Genomic DNA, 14,807 nt, shown 5'->3' with positions numbered 1-14,807 from the left:
TTGTATTGATACTGGGGGAGGCTTAAGAATCGGCCACAAATTTAGCACAACTAAATTCCTTTATTAAAAAAAAGTGCTTTTTTGGAGGCATTATGTTTGTCAGGGAAGTTGGGCTTTGTGCCTCAGTATGTCTCAAGTAGCATAATGTAAACAATTTCCTGTCCTGAAGTTGCCGCCTTTTAATCAATGACAATCTGCCATCTGTGTATGCAAGGATCTGTAGTTCTTTAGCCACAAGCTTCTTTTGAGGTAGTAAACTTTGGTGTTTAAAAATAAATAAATAAATGCAAAAAGTTATTAGCCATTCAGGTGCCATAACACGGAGTTCATTTTCATATGCATGCAAAATCAGTTTTCAATTGTAAAACCATAAAGCATAGTCATAAAAATGATGTGCAACACATTTCAGTCAAATGAGTTCATAAAAACGGACCCATTTATTTTTATTGCTCTGAAAGGAAGAGAGTTGTGCTTTGTACAAAACTGTCCTCCTGTTCCTCCAAAACACCATCAGAACATTAATTTTTTTTTTTTTTGTTTTTTTTCCTGTAGTCTCCTGGAGCAGGCGTACTAATGGCATATGGTGATTGTGGTTTTCTTTGGTTGTTTTTTTAGGGGTTTATATGTGGGTTCTCAATCGCAACTGGAGCGGCCTCGAGGCTAGTGTATGGCTATGACAACTATGGAAACATATGCGGGCAGAAGAATGCCAAGGTGGAAGGGGTTTTAAACAGCGGCATGGACCACACAAATCGCAAGTAAGTATGATAAGAAGGCAAGGTTGGGAAAAAGCACATATGATTTGGATATAAACAATTGTCTTCTATGAAATAGAAATTTCTGCGGTTCCTTGAACCGTTTTTTTCCTAGCAGATAATAGCTGAGGCAGCCTGTTATTTTACACCTTGATTTATAAGAGTCTGAACAGCTAATGTGGTTTGAGGCCCTTTCTGGAGTCTCAAAAACACAGAATGCATTATTTAAACAAAACGCTTCTTTTACTTAAGAGAGAGGTTTGTAAAATTATAGATGGCATCTGCTTCTTTTTCAGGCTTCAGTGTACATCTATTTTCACAGTATTTAATGGTCATTTATAATGTACAAACTAGTTCTACTCTTACACCAATGGTCTCCAGTCTCTTGGAACTTAGTGGGGGGTTTAACTCTTTCACTTCACTATTCGTTGTGAAGGGCCAACACTAGTAGGTTTCTCCAGTGTGAAGGGATGAGCTGGTCCCATACAATGCATAATTCAATGGGAGAGGGGACGTTGAAAAAATCTCACAGATTCGACCACAGGGCCGGCCAAGCTGTCCAGGAGAAGCTCATCGTGGTTGGACGTTCAACGTGTATGGTCAAGTTAAGGAACTGTAATACAATTCTTCCTCAAACGCTCCTGTTAATACTCTCTTTTGTGAATACACCTAGCCTGGAAAAAACACAGCATCTTCTGGTACACATTGTATGTGTGGTGGCATATCATCCTTGACCAAATTCCATCCCCGTCAATGCCTTCATCTCTGCTTCTTTTCACTTCTAGGTATGTGTTTTTCTTGGATCCCTGCAAACTGGATTTGGTAAACCGAAAGATCAAGTCTATAGCTCTGTGTGTCTCCGAGTGCCCGCGTGAAGAGCTCAAAACCCTGAGCGATGTAAAGAAATTTGCAGAGACCAACGGTGAGAACATTGCGTCAAAGACCTTGTGCCTTGATCTGTAAAATGGCTCGAGCATTATTCCTACAGAATATATGGCGTCTCAAGCTAATATGATAAAGTAGCACCTGTCATATAATAATACTTGGGCATGATGAGCTACTTGATCTATACGTCTACTGTTTCAGGCATTTAAACACTTGTGTTTTTTTGTAATTACAGCTTAAGATGAAAAAATAAAATAACATAAGCCTTTGTACAAATACTTTTGGCAACAAGTAAACCCAGACTGGTATTAATTGTATACCCTTTACATCTTATAAATGACCATGATCGTTGTATACCCTTTAAATCTTATAAATGGCCATGATCGTTGTAAACCATTTAAATGTTATAAATGGCCATGATCGTTGTAAACCATTTATATCTTATACGTGACCATGATCATTAGCAATCGTTCACAGTGCTCTACCAAGGTTTATTTTTTTGCTTTGTCATTAAAACCATTCAGCCTTCAGGATCTTTTAAAATATTTAATAATAGCACAGAATGCATTTGTATCCAGTTGTGATGGCTTCTGCTGTGAAGCTGCTGTTGCAGGCGGGTAGAAACTCCGTTGTACATATTACAATTTTATGTTTTCTGTAAACCCGGTGCTTAAGCATTTAAGTGCTGATGTTCTTGTCTCAAACGTCACAACCATATTTTTCGTTTAGGCGCATGAATAAAGCAAGCTCTTGTTTTGCTGCCATATCTTCGTATAGTTGCGATGTAAAATAAGTTACAACATCAATAATAAAAATCAAAATGTTTCATTCTTTACTTTTTTCTCTGTTGGGGGGGGGAAGAAAAACTAGTACCATTGACAAAAATGTCTATTATGTACCTGCAGGAACAAGTTGATTGTGAGGTCAGCCTTCCCCTTGAGGGTATTTCGCCTTCGTTTCTCCAAGTCCTAATGTATATTTACAGCAGTATTAAATGCATTTATATATTAATCTCCATGGCGCGGGGGCATAAAACCCGTTGCGGTTCTTCCTCTGCACGGACAACCCATAATAAGATTGTCTTCGTGTATAAACTGAAATTATACCTACAAAGGATGTGTTTTATTATGCTCTTTATGGAGGTCATAAACAAAAGTTAAAGCCATTTTATCTTTGAATGGGAGCAAATTTGGTGCAGTCGATACCTATTTATTGGCTGACTGAAGTGTAAGAGATTGCGTGCTTTTGAGACCATCTAGATCTATTTTTGAGGCATGCACAGCCGTCTTAAATGTGTCTAGTAATATGCACACACGAATAAAATAAGAAAAAAATGATTACCTGGAGCCATATTGCTTTCTTATCGGGCTACGGCTGAAGTCACTTGAAAGCTGTTATTGCAAGCTATGGATAATCCGCTTTCATTTTATTTATTTTTTTCTCGTCTATGCTATCGGTTATAGATCGTTTGCTATAAACCAATGCTATCATTTATTTGTGGTTCTCGATCTTGTAAATTCTTCCTTATTTATACTTCAGACACTTAGAGACGTGTGCTTATTATACTCAAGTACAAAACAGAATGAACTGTAGTTAAGGTTTTCCCGAAATGTTCCAAATTCAGCATTGTACCTAGGATTTCACGGCCTTAACAAATATGCATTGGAAACGTACATTACGTTACAGAAGGGTGTATGGGAGGGCAATATGTTCTTTCTAATTAAGCTCCATTTAGTTTTCCATGGTGTGCAGAATATGCAAAGTGATGGGTATGTAGATGTAACACTAATTAACATATTTATGATCATTTTTGTTATTTTTATACCATTCACAGTTTTGAATACTTTTGATTTCATACCTGATTATTACCAACTAGCATATATGCATTATTAAAGCACACCGTGCAGACATTTCTGCAATAGGATTTTGATAAAACCGTAATTTGTACCCATTTTTTGTTTTTTCTTTATTTGAAAAGGGTGTAGGGCTACACATTCTGGAAACACATTCTGTTGCTTACCTTGAAGAACTTTGTTATATCACTATGAATGGGAAAAAATACTACAGTGGGAATCAGACATAGCAATATTAAGTTACCTTTTCTGTTAATTAGCTGAATTTAGTTGTCCGGGATACATCTGTTAAAGGTAATTGAATATCCATCCTCAAGTGAACTTTGGAAAAATGAGATGACACGTGACAAAGTTATCCCGGTTAATAAGTGTTAAGTAATAATTGCTAGTAACCAATCTTGGAGGTTTAATTTTAGATTAAAAAACATTTGATTAATTTGGTTGCTTTTATTGATTTACATGATGCAGTATGATGATGGTTTTGTAGCTTCTTCTTTATTATAACCGATTAAAACATTTCCTTTTTTTTTCGTTTTGAAATCTTGATGTTCTTGTAAAAGATGTCTGTGATTTAATGACGATAATGTTTCTCTGCAGGGTCAGCGTTGTGTGATTATGCACTTAGCCCCTCTCAGTACACGTCAGATGAGAGAGCGCAATCCTTGTGTCCCAAGCTTCCAGTGCCTCCAAGGTAAGGTATAATATAATCTGCTTTGAAAATGACCCACTGGATTCATCCCTGATATCCGAGGGACAATCCATTCGATTAATGCTTAATAAATGGTGCAATCCTTAATAATCGCCCTGCCTGTAAACCACATTCTTGACATAACCTTGACTATGCAACAGATCTAGATAAACATATTAAATTACCCTGCAATGTATTCAAAAGCTAGCCAGACAAGGCCATTTTGGGTTAAAATAATAAACTACTTTTTTTTCTTTGCGTGTACTCTGTAATTTTCCTCTGTGTAATCTTAAAATATTCTGCAGTTTTTATTTTAGCTCACGCAATACAGTAAGTCATTGACTTAATCTTAGCAGTATGTAGGCGTTAGTTTTTCACATCTTCCCAGTTTCTTTTCTATCAGCCAACCCAACACTTCTTTCTTCTGTGTACTGCGCATATTTACGGCATTGGCAGCAAAATGGACCATGCTACTGGAGTGCTTTCTGGTGGTACTCTTCATTGCAGTTTGACACATTTTTGCTGTTTTCACCCCGTGGTACACTTATAAATCTAGCTTTGTGTCCCTCTGTCAGTATAGTATCCAGTGGTGAATATTGAGTATGTAGGTGGTTAAATATTTTTATTGTTGGTTTAACTGTATTGTGAGTATGTACTATGACTAGTAATTCTCAGTATATACCGTATTTGCTCGATTATAAGACGAGGTTTTTTTCAGAGCAAATGCTCTGAAAAATACCCCTCGTCTTATAATCGGGGTCGTCTTCTAATCAGACCTCAAATAGAGGTCTGATTAGGAGACTAAGATCCAGATCCCCCGCACCGCTGCAGGGGACCTGGATCCTCCTGTCGTCGCCCCCCCCCCACACACACACTTACCGGTGCTTCCGGAGGTGAAGTTGGCAGCGGGGGTTTGTATGCGTCCGTCGCAAATACCTTCCCCGACTGTCAGAGATTAGAGTTCCAGAGTTCCTGATCTCTGACAGCCGGGGAAGGTATTTGCGACTGACGCATACAAACCCCCGCTGCCAACTCCACCTCCTTCCGGCTGCCGCGGAATGAGACGTCAACCCGCTGCCCCGGCAATGCAGCAGGAAATTGGAAGCACCGGTAAGTAAGTGTGTGTGTGTGTGTGTGTGTGTGTAATGCCTTACACCCCTATATGCCACTCTGGCACTTAGGGGGTTAAAAGGCATATTATGGGGCAGAGTGGCATATAGGGAGGTATAAGGCATTTCAGGAGGCAGAGTGGCGTTAATAGAGCACTCTGCCTCCTGAAATGCCTTATACCTCCCTATATGCCACTCTGCCCCATAATATGCCTTTTAACCCCCTAAATGCCAGAGTGGCATATAGGGGTATAAGGCATTTCTGGAGGCAGAGTGCTCTATACAATGCCTTTTAACTCCCTTAATGCCACTCTGCCTCCTGGAATGCCTTATACCTCCCTATATGCCACTCTGCCCCATAATATGCATTTTAACCCCCTAAATGCCAGAATGGGATATAGGGGTATAAGGCATTTCTGGAGGCAGAGTGGCACATAGGGGGTCAAAAGGCATACCATGGGGCACAGTGGCATATAGAGGGTTAAAAGGCATATCATGGGCCACAGTGCCATATTGGTGCGGCAAGCCTGGGGGCAGATGTGCGTAACTGGGGGACAGGTTGGAAAATACAAGAAATAAAAACAAAAAAAAAATATTTTTCTCAATCATAGCTTTTATTAAAAAAAATAGTTTACATGAATTAACATTTACTGGTAAAACTTTTTTCCTTTAGGGTCGTCTTATATTCAGGCTTTTTCTTTTTTTCCTAAGTTAATATTCAGATTTTGGGGGGTCGTCTTATAATCAGGGTCGTCTTATAATCGAGCAAATACGGTACCGTATTTGCTCGATTATAAGACAAGGTTTTTTTCAGAGCAAATGCTTTGAAAAATACCCCTCGTCTTATAATCGGGGTCATCTTATAATCAGACCTCAAAGTCTGACTATGAGACGACTAAGATCCAGATCCCCCGCAGCTGCAGGGGATCTGGATCCTCCTGTCTCAACCCCCCTGCCCCACTTACCGGCACTTCAGAGTCCCCGGTGTGCAGCTGGTGCAGCGTGTAGATGTCTACGCGATTCGCGTAGACAACTTCCGCTGCAGCCGGAAGGAGGTGTGGCTAGCAGCAGGGGTTGTCTGCGTGCATCACGCAGACCTTCCCCGGCTGTCAAAGATCAGAGTTCCCCGCGCCGGCGCGGGGAACTCTGATCTCTGACAGCCGGGGAATGTCTGCACGATGCACGCAGACAACCCCCGCTGCTAGCCACGCCTCCTTCCGGCTGCGGCGCGAGTCTACACGCTGCCCCGGCTACATGACAGGAGACTCAGAAGTACCGGTAAGTGGGACGGGGGGGGGAGTGTTAAATGGGGTGGCATAAGAAATGCCTTTTTAACCCTCTATACGCCACTCTGCCTCCTGAAATGCCTTAAACCTCACTATATGCCACTCTTCCCCATAAAATGCATTTTAACCCTCTAAGTGCCAGAGTGGCATATAGGGTTAAAAGGCATATCATGGGACACAGTGGCATTTAGAGGGTTAAAAGGCATATCATGGGACACAGTGGCATATAGGGAGTATAAGGCATTTCTGGGGCAGATGTGCATAACTGGGGGGAGGTTGGAAAATAGAAGGAAATAAAACCAAAATATTTTTCTCAATCATAGCTTTTATTAAAAAAAAATAGTTTAAATGAATTAACATTTATTGGTAAAACTTTTTTCCTATAGGGTCGTCTTATATTCAGGCGTTTTCTTTTTTCCCTAAATTAATATTAAGATTTGGGGGGTCGTCTTATAATCAGGGTCATTTTATAATCGAGCAAATACTGTAGTTTTACTGAATTCCACCATCTCATTGTAGTGCAACTAGTGATGTGCAGACCACTTTATCCTTATCATAATTTCATTTTAGCCATTTAAAAAAAAATAGGACACCACCACTCAGTAGGATAGCCCATTAGATGTGTATGTCTGGGGACTTAAAGTGCCCATTAGTGTTTAAAATTCTAATGGCCATCTTCCCCAGTGCCCTCCTTGCCTGTAAGCAACTCTTTAGTGAAAGCCAGACAAGTTCTTGACGCAAATCTATGGCTGTGCTCCTGCTGAAACAGATATAATACTATTGTTGATGTATTAACATTGTAAAGATTAGGGCTGGAGGGATGCACAGTGCCTTAGTTGCCATACCATGGATGCATTGAGTACTATGTTAAAGGTTTGTAGGTGGTGCATTGTGGTTACAAATAGATAAACAGAACTCTGGACCTTTGCCAGTATTAGTTGAAGCCTCTTTAAAGCTGACCCATTTGAGATCAGTATGCACGCTGCAAGTTTATGGAGGTGTCAAGTTGAAAGCATTGTCACCCATTCTATTCAGTGGGAACTAGAGTCCCCACTCTGTTGCTTTGCTTGCCTCCAAGTGGTAGGTAGCTAACACAGTAGAAAACATGAAGGATGCGTTGAATATTATTCATTAGAATAAAATTCACTTAACTTCATGTGTAATATATTGAGCAGACCTAAGAAAATCTTAATGCACAGATCACACATGTATGTGCAGTTTTACAACCTGCTACACATGACTTAACTGCATAGGATAACTGCACCACCTTTTTATATCAATACATGATACACTACCTTTCTTGTAGTCTTTAGTAGAATTAAGTGATGTAACCATTGCTCCTTTTCTTACAGATAATAGAATCTACATTACATTTATCTTTTAAAGCGCCAGCGGATTCCGTAGCTCTGTTACAACAGACTCAGGCGAATATTTTAAAATCACAAACAATAACAAACTGGTACAAAAAGAGAAGAGGTCCCTGCTCTTGCGAAATTACAATCTAGTCAGTGGTGGTGGGGGAAGTGAAACAGTAGGAGAGGACTGCTTTGATGGGGGTGAGTTGGCCGAGTTAGGGTTATCTGTAGAGGTTGTTAGTCGTTTAGATGCTTGATTTGAATGCTGGCTGAGTGTTTTAGGAAAAAAGGTTGTACGCTTTTTGAAAAAAGTGGGTTTTCAGAGAGCTGAATACGCTAGTGGGAAGAGGTAATGATAGTAGAAGAGAGCTGTTAGGGGTGTATTTGGATAGGAGGGTAGAGATATAGGGGATGCAGAGTTGTTTAGTGCTCAGTAGATCGGCAAATGAGGAACGGTGACAGAGAAAGGTTAATCTAACAGCAGTGTTGAGGATGGATTGAAGTGCTGAAACGTGGAAGAGGGGGGGAGACCAGTTAGTAGGGAGTTGCAATAATCCAGAAAGGTCAGCAGAGGAAATATAGATTAAGGTGTATTGGAAACCAAAGGAAGATATGAGTTGTCCAAGTGAAAAGGTTAAGATGGAGCAGAGTAGAGGCCCAAGAACTGAGCTCTGAGGAACACCAACAGATAGTCGTAAGGGAGAGGAACAAGTTCCAGTGAAGGAGACACTATGGTAAGAGAGGTAGGATTTAATCTAACCAGTGTTATGATCGTCCTAGTTCCTGAAACATCATCCTTTGTATTGGAAACGTCTGCTTTCTCAAAAGGACGAGATAGGCTTTTTATATTCTTTATTGACTAAAAGCATATGTCTTGTTTCTGATATTTGTTCTCATCTAGATGTAATGCTTCCCGACAAGCTAGTGCTTTGGGAACTGGGATGTAGTTAGGAAGCAGGGATTATGCATTGCTAGGTTGGATCATGATGAGTTGTCGGCTGGCAGGGTTCATTCCTCCTAAGATGTAATACCATTTTAGCATGCGTGGGAGGTAATGTAGTCATTTGCTTTGTGCCTGTACGTCTGCAGAAGGTTTTCTTGGCAATGGAATCTGGGCAAAGCCAAAATCAACTCGCCCAATACTGCATTGAAAGGCCATTCAGGAATGTACTCTAGCTGGGCACTTACAAAGTGAATGCTACTACTGTATTTGTTTTAAAGGGACTTCTACCCAGTTTAAGTTAAACACAGTGTACATCATTATTAAATGTTTTTCAAATATTCAGCTTTTTTGTTAATTATATTGATTGTGCCTATTCTATGTTTCTTTCTCCTGGCTAAAAAAATCCATTAAGACCTTGACTTGGCATAATCAAGTTCCCATGCCTATGCATGCACAGTACCTCATGTCAGCGATCTTAGTATAGCCAAACCAAACAGCTTACAATTTACAACAAAGACACATCATGGATTTATGAGATCAGTGCACCTACATATCTATATGCAATGAGCTGTTTTGGGGAGTTAAGGAGAGAACATTTTTGATTTACCATAACGTAAACTGTAATTATGAATATACAGGTTAGATTTGCCATGCAGACATAAATTGTATTGTTCCTCTCCATTTAAGGAGCCATTTACCTGACGTTACATTAGTCTTTGGCCTAGACGTACTTAAAACCTTTAGTGTTAACCACGTATATGTTATGTATGCGTTTGTGAAATTAAACCCAGGGTCCTTGTTAAAAAGCAACTGTGGAGAAAACTCTGTAGAGTACAGGGGCTGCCAATGAACTTCTAAGCCGATGTTCGGCCATGTCCCCTACCTGGAGCACAAGTCTAGCATGTTGTCTAGCAAGAATGCTGTAGATCTCTTGCAGAAACATCTAATTATTTAATGTTTACATTATTTTAAGTTACTTTTACTGTTTGGTGAAGATCCTCAGGATCAGACAATTATCTGACATATCTATAATGACCCAGATGCATTAAACTATGGTAGCTTTCTATAAGTTGTGGATGACTTTGATCTCTCGTCCTACACGGGACCCTTTTTTGTTCTCCTTTTTTCCTGTATTGTAAAATGAACAACAATATCTTTCTCTCCTTTTTAAACAAGTTGTCTTGTTTTTAATTGTGTATAAAATGGTCCACAATGACCACTTTTGGGTCAGAATTAATTACATTTTGGAAATTAATAAAATAACAGCCTGGATTTCAAGACGAGGTAAGTCAGGGGTTATCAAGCTATGTCCTTTGGGAAGGTTTATTATTTTGTGTGTGCGTGTAAAGAAATAAAAAATGTGTAGCACCAGGCTAAATACAATTTTTGCCTCAGGGACAGGCTTTTTACTTTTGTTAAAAAAGATAATGAAAATATACCCCCCCCCGCAAAAAAACATAATTATGAAATTTCAAAATTACATTAAAAATCAAAAGAATAAGCTTGATAAAACAGGCACCGAAAAAAATCTAGCATTTTAACTGATGATGTGGTAAAAAAAACTGACAGATGGGATTATTACATTGATCTGTCTTCATCTGTCTTTACTGGCGGCTACTTGGCTGCCATTCAAATGTATACACTGTACTGTTTAGCTAGTCTTGGCTTTCACAACCATTTTATCCCATTGCCACCACCGTCCCACTTCCTTGACATCCTCATTATGGCTTTGGGAAAAGTTGGATAACACTTCCCACAATCCTCTCTTAAGCTGTAGTACTGGCAGGAATGTGGCTTCCATTCACCTTTCCATTTGTGTGTTGATGTTACATTTTTTTTCCATTTTCTATTTCGGTAGGAGTAATTTTTTTTCCTTTTTTGTTTTTTTTTCTCCTTGTGTCACCAGTGCACCTATTCCATTCTTCCATCGCTGTGCTCCTGTGAACATTTCCTGCTATGCCAAGTTTGCAGAAGCCCTGATCACTTTTGTCAGTGACAATAGTGTCCTACACAGGCTGATTAGTGGAGTAATGACCAGCAAAGAAATTATAATGGGACTTTGCTTGTTATCACTAGGTAACGGTTTTTCTAATTACTAGCCTTTATTGTGTAGTAATGTATCAGGCAACTAAAATCATCAATGCCCCATAACCTGGGATTATATTTATATATTCCAAAATATTAATGCAATAATATATATTTTTTACAGAAATGTATCTACATGTTTTGATATATTCTTCATGTGTAACCTTTTCTTTATTTGTTACATAGTGTAATTTTAATAGAGGCTGGTGTGGGCATTCTGTTTTTTTTTATCTTAAAAGGACACTATTATACATGTGTTGTGCTTGTGATATGTAGCCATAAACACTTTTCCCATTGATTAATGAGACCTCAGCATCATTAACATGCATGAGAATAAATCAGGCCTTGCATTCTGCATGTGTGGAGCCTATGCATTATTGGTTGCTAGCAATACATGTGTACAGTGTATGGATTAAACAAATGTAAATTGACATATATATATACCTTTTTATATATAATTTTATTTCTCATCTGTTTTCCCTATAATTAACCAATTATATATATATATATATATATATATATATATATATATATATAAGCTCTATGCTTGGCTCAACAGATAGTGTGCCATCATGAATTGAATCAAACCAGAAAATTTGCCCTCCTCCTCGTTTAGTTGTTCTTTAGATGTGCATGATGACCTGTGTCCTTGGAGAAGGGTCAGATATTATGTGGGTCCTACTGGGCAGAGTCAGATTCCATTTGTGTCTCGTGTATAATTGCAAACATTTTCTGTCTTGTTTAATCATTAAATTTTTTACAGCATAATTGATATTAACATTTTAAAAATCACACCATTGATAACAGGGCCGGCCTTAGGGGTGTGCGACCTGTGCGACCGCACAGGGCGCCATGGTAGCAGGGGCGCCTGCCCGGGACTTAACTTAAAACATCGGGGTTTTTTTGTTTGTTTTTTTTTAAACTTTATTTAACATCATTCATGTTAAATAAAGTTAAAAAAAAAACCAAAAACCTGATGCTTTAACCTAAGTCCCGGGCAGGGGCGCCGAGCGGTTGCTCGTGAAGTTCTCAGCAACCGCTCGGCGCCCCTTACTCTCCGTGACTCCATCATGGTGCCGGCATCTCATGTTGAGCGCTGGACTATTCCGGCTTTCAACAGGAAATGCCGGCACCGCGGCAGAGCGAGAAGACGGACGCCTCCCGCTCTCACCGGGACTCCGGCAACAAGGTAAGTGAGGGGGGCTGTAGTTTGAAGGGGCAGAGGGGGGGGCTGTAGTTTGAAGGGGCAGGGGGGGTGTAGTTTGAAGGGGCAGAGGGGAGGGGTAGTTTGAGGGGGGGGGTAGTTTGAAGGGGCAGAGAGGGGGGGTAGTGAGGGGGGGCGCCAGAGGAGTAGTCCGCACAGGGCACCACAACGCCTAAGGCCGGCTCTGATTCATAAAACCGAAAGATTGTTTCTTCTAAGCTTTGCTGTTTCTAGAGCCTAGAATACCCATGTTTTTAGTAACTTAAAGATGGTTCTGTCCCTTATTTAGTATGCTGTTGCCTGCTTGAGCTGATTTTACCCGATTTACCTGAGTGAATTTGAAAGGTTCCCAATCAAGCAGGGAATGTATTTATTACAGCGTTCTTAATGGAAGCCTTTTCAGAGACATTAAAGCTTTACTTGTCACATAAAACGCTCAGGAGTGACTTTTTCAAAAGCAGTTGGCTTTGATGTATATTTCATGAAGTAAGGCTGCTAGGTGCCAGCGTATACATAGGAACATAGGTTGAGTTTATTTTTTGTGTCTTTACACTAAATGGACATGGCATTTTTTTCTCTTTCTAGATCAATAACTGACCCGTAACAGAGTACATTTGTGACTTTTAAATAGTATTAAGCAACCTAATTCTTAACTAAATCATTTTTTATATTCTAGAGCAACTGGTGCAAAACAGCTATATTTAGGCAGTGATTATTTTACTCTTATGGTGCCTTAATCCCTTACTTGTTCTCTAATATGACTGAAATATAAATGGTACATTTATACGTTGGAGCTCAAAAACAGTTACTCTAAGTTTGGAAAATATTAAGGGAAAAAATAAAAAATCATGTTTCCTAGAAAAGCGTATCTTCAAATGTTACTGATTTTGCTCAAGAAAAAGGATGAGCAACATTTACACAGTCTTTCAGGTGTTCATTTGGCAGTGCATTTCCAGTATCCCATGGATACTGGAAGAAGAAAATATATATATAGGGTTGCCCAGGACACAAGACAACTGCTTTGATTTAGAGCCTACCCTTGGTAATTAGACACATGGTCACCATACTTTTAGTAAATATACCCATAACTATGAAAAGTAGATTTTAAAGGATATCATACATACCCTTGACCCTTCCTTTTTTAAACAGAGACATGTAGGACTTCTTTTAACGAACAGACTAAATAACATTTCCTAGTTGCATTGTAGTGGTAGATTGATTACATCTCTCAGAATCATACCATTTCTTCTCATGTTTGTATACTTCACAGTCTGCGAGCATCGCACATTATTCACAAAGGGAGCTTTGATGTAAAATCAATACGATAGTTGACAGAAAGGCCACCTATAACAGTTAGCTGATTGCCATCTATAATACTGAGAAGTAGCCCTGTCTCATATTGTACAGTATAACCAAACTTGATCCATAAATACAGTGTCCAAAAACGCCTGTGCTCACCACATTGAGAAGCATATTCACCACATCCAGCGTCATTAACCCATCCAATGTAGAAATGTTGTGTTTCTGTTATACTTTCGAATATATTATTGTATTACTTTACAAGCACCCGTCTAAGCTTGTGGAGCTTAGCAAGGTTCCATTCACCAAATTCCAGAATAATTCTTTAGTGAAGCAAAATACATTTTCCCTTTTTAATTATTGACACAATGAACTATATGACGTTTCTTTAAATGGTCCTAGACTTGCGAGTTCATCAGACAACTTTCAGTGCACGGTGAAGCTGTAATCGGTCTAATAAATATTAAGATCGATCTAGTCTTTTCTTGTACCCGTTGTACATTGCTGTGGAGTATGTAACATCTTTATAAATTCATAATGTTTTTTTTTAGAATTATGAAAGTGCTGTGAAAGCTTGAAGGTATTGCCGTATTTTTTAATGCCTGTATCATGGTGAACCTGTGATGGTTGGAATGAAATGTCTCCCACGCTTTATATCTGAGAGGACACAAGGAAAGATTAACAAGACCTGTACTACACAGGGTCACGTATATTTTTTATGAGAGATGCAATATGATGGATAAATATATTAGGACTACTTTTCATGTGTAAATTTTCATTACGTCCATATATGAACGTGAATTTTTCCTTTGGTTTTCTTTGCAGTGTTATCCATGATCCTGATGGTCATAATCAGATACATCTCCAGAATACTTGTGTGGATCTTAACTATACTGGTTATATTGGGGTCACTTGGTAAGCTTAGTAGATCACTAATTCTTTCAAAATCAAATAATACATTAGGTGTGGTTAATGCTTAGTGTTTCTCACATTTCCTATGTATTGATGAGTTAGAAAGTGACAATTCTAAGAAGCCTGTGTGTGTCAGCCTCCATAGAATAACCTAATTGCTTTCATTATCCAACCTCTAAATAAGGGGTGTCCAACGTGCGGCCCTCCAGCTGCTGCAGAACTACATTTCCCATACTCCTCAGCCAGCCCCTTAGCTGAAAGAGAATTATGGGAGATGTAGTCCTGCAGCAGCTGGAGGGCCGGAGGTTGGACACCCCTGCTCTAAATCCTTCCTAGCTTGATCACCCACATTGAGTTAAGGATAACTGTGGGCCATCAATCAAGTGTTCCTATGAACCTTACGATGGCATATGCACCTTCACCCAACTCCACT

General features: G+C 39.3%; 1 protein-coding gene across 1 annotated transcript in view; it reads left to right on the top strand.

The window, feature by feature from the left end:
- The window catches only part of SLC44A1 (solute carrier family 44 member 1), a 64,470-nt gene that overhangs the window by 28,189 nt on the left and 21,474 nt on the right, over window positions 1-14,807 (top strand). The window contains exons 3-7 of the mRNA XM_053465867.1: window positions 616-758; window positions 1,541-1,677; window positions 4,091-4,184; window positions 10,781-10,950; window positions 14,288-14,377. Of these exons, the coding sequence (XP_053321842.1) occupies window positions 616-758; window positions 1,541-1,677; window positions 4,091-4,184; window positions 10,781-10,950; window positions 14,288-14,377 (634 nt within the window). The remainder of the gene's footprint in view (window positions 1-615; window positions 759-1,540; window positions 1,678-4,090; window positions 4,185-10,780; window positions 10,951-14,287; window positions 14,378-14,807) is intronic.

Source organism: Spea bombifrons, chromosome 1, assembly GCF_027358695.1.
Source record: "Spea bombifrons isolate aSpeBom1 chromosome 1, aSpeBom1.2.pri, whole genome shotgun sequence".
Classification (NCBI taxonomy): Eukaryota; Metazoa; Chordata; class Amphibia; order Anura; family Pelobatidae; genus Spea; species Spea bombifrons.
Note: the sequence above shows the minus strand (reverse complement) of the source record. Positions and strands in the feature narration are given on the sequence as shown.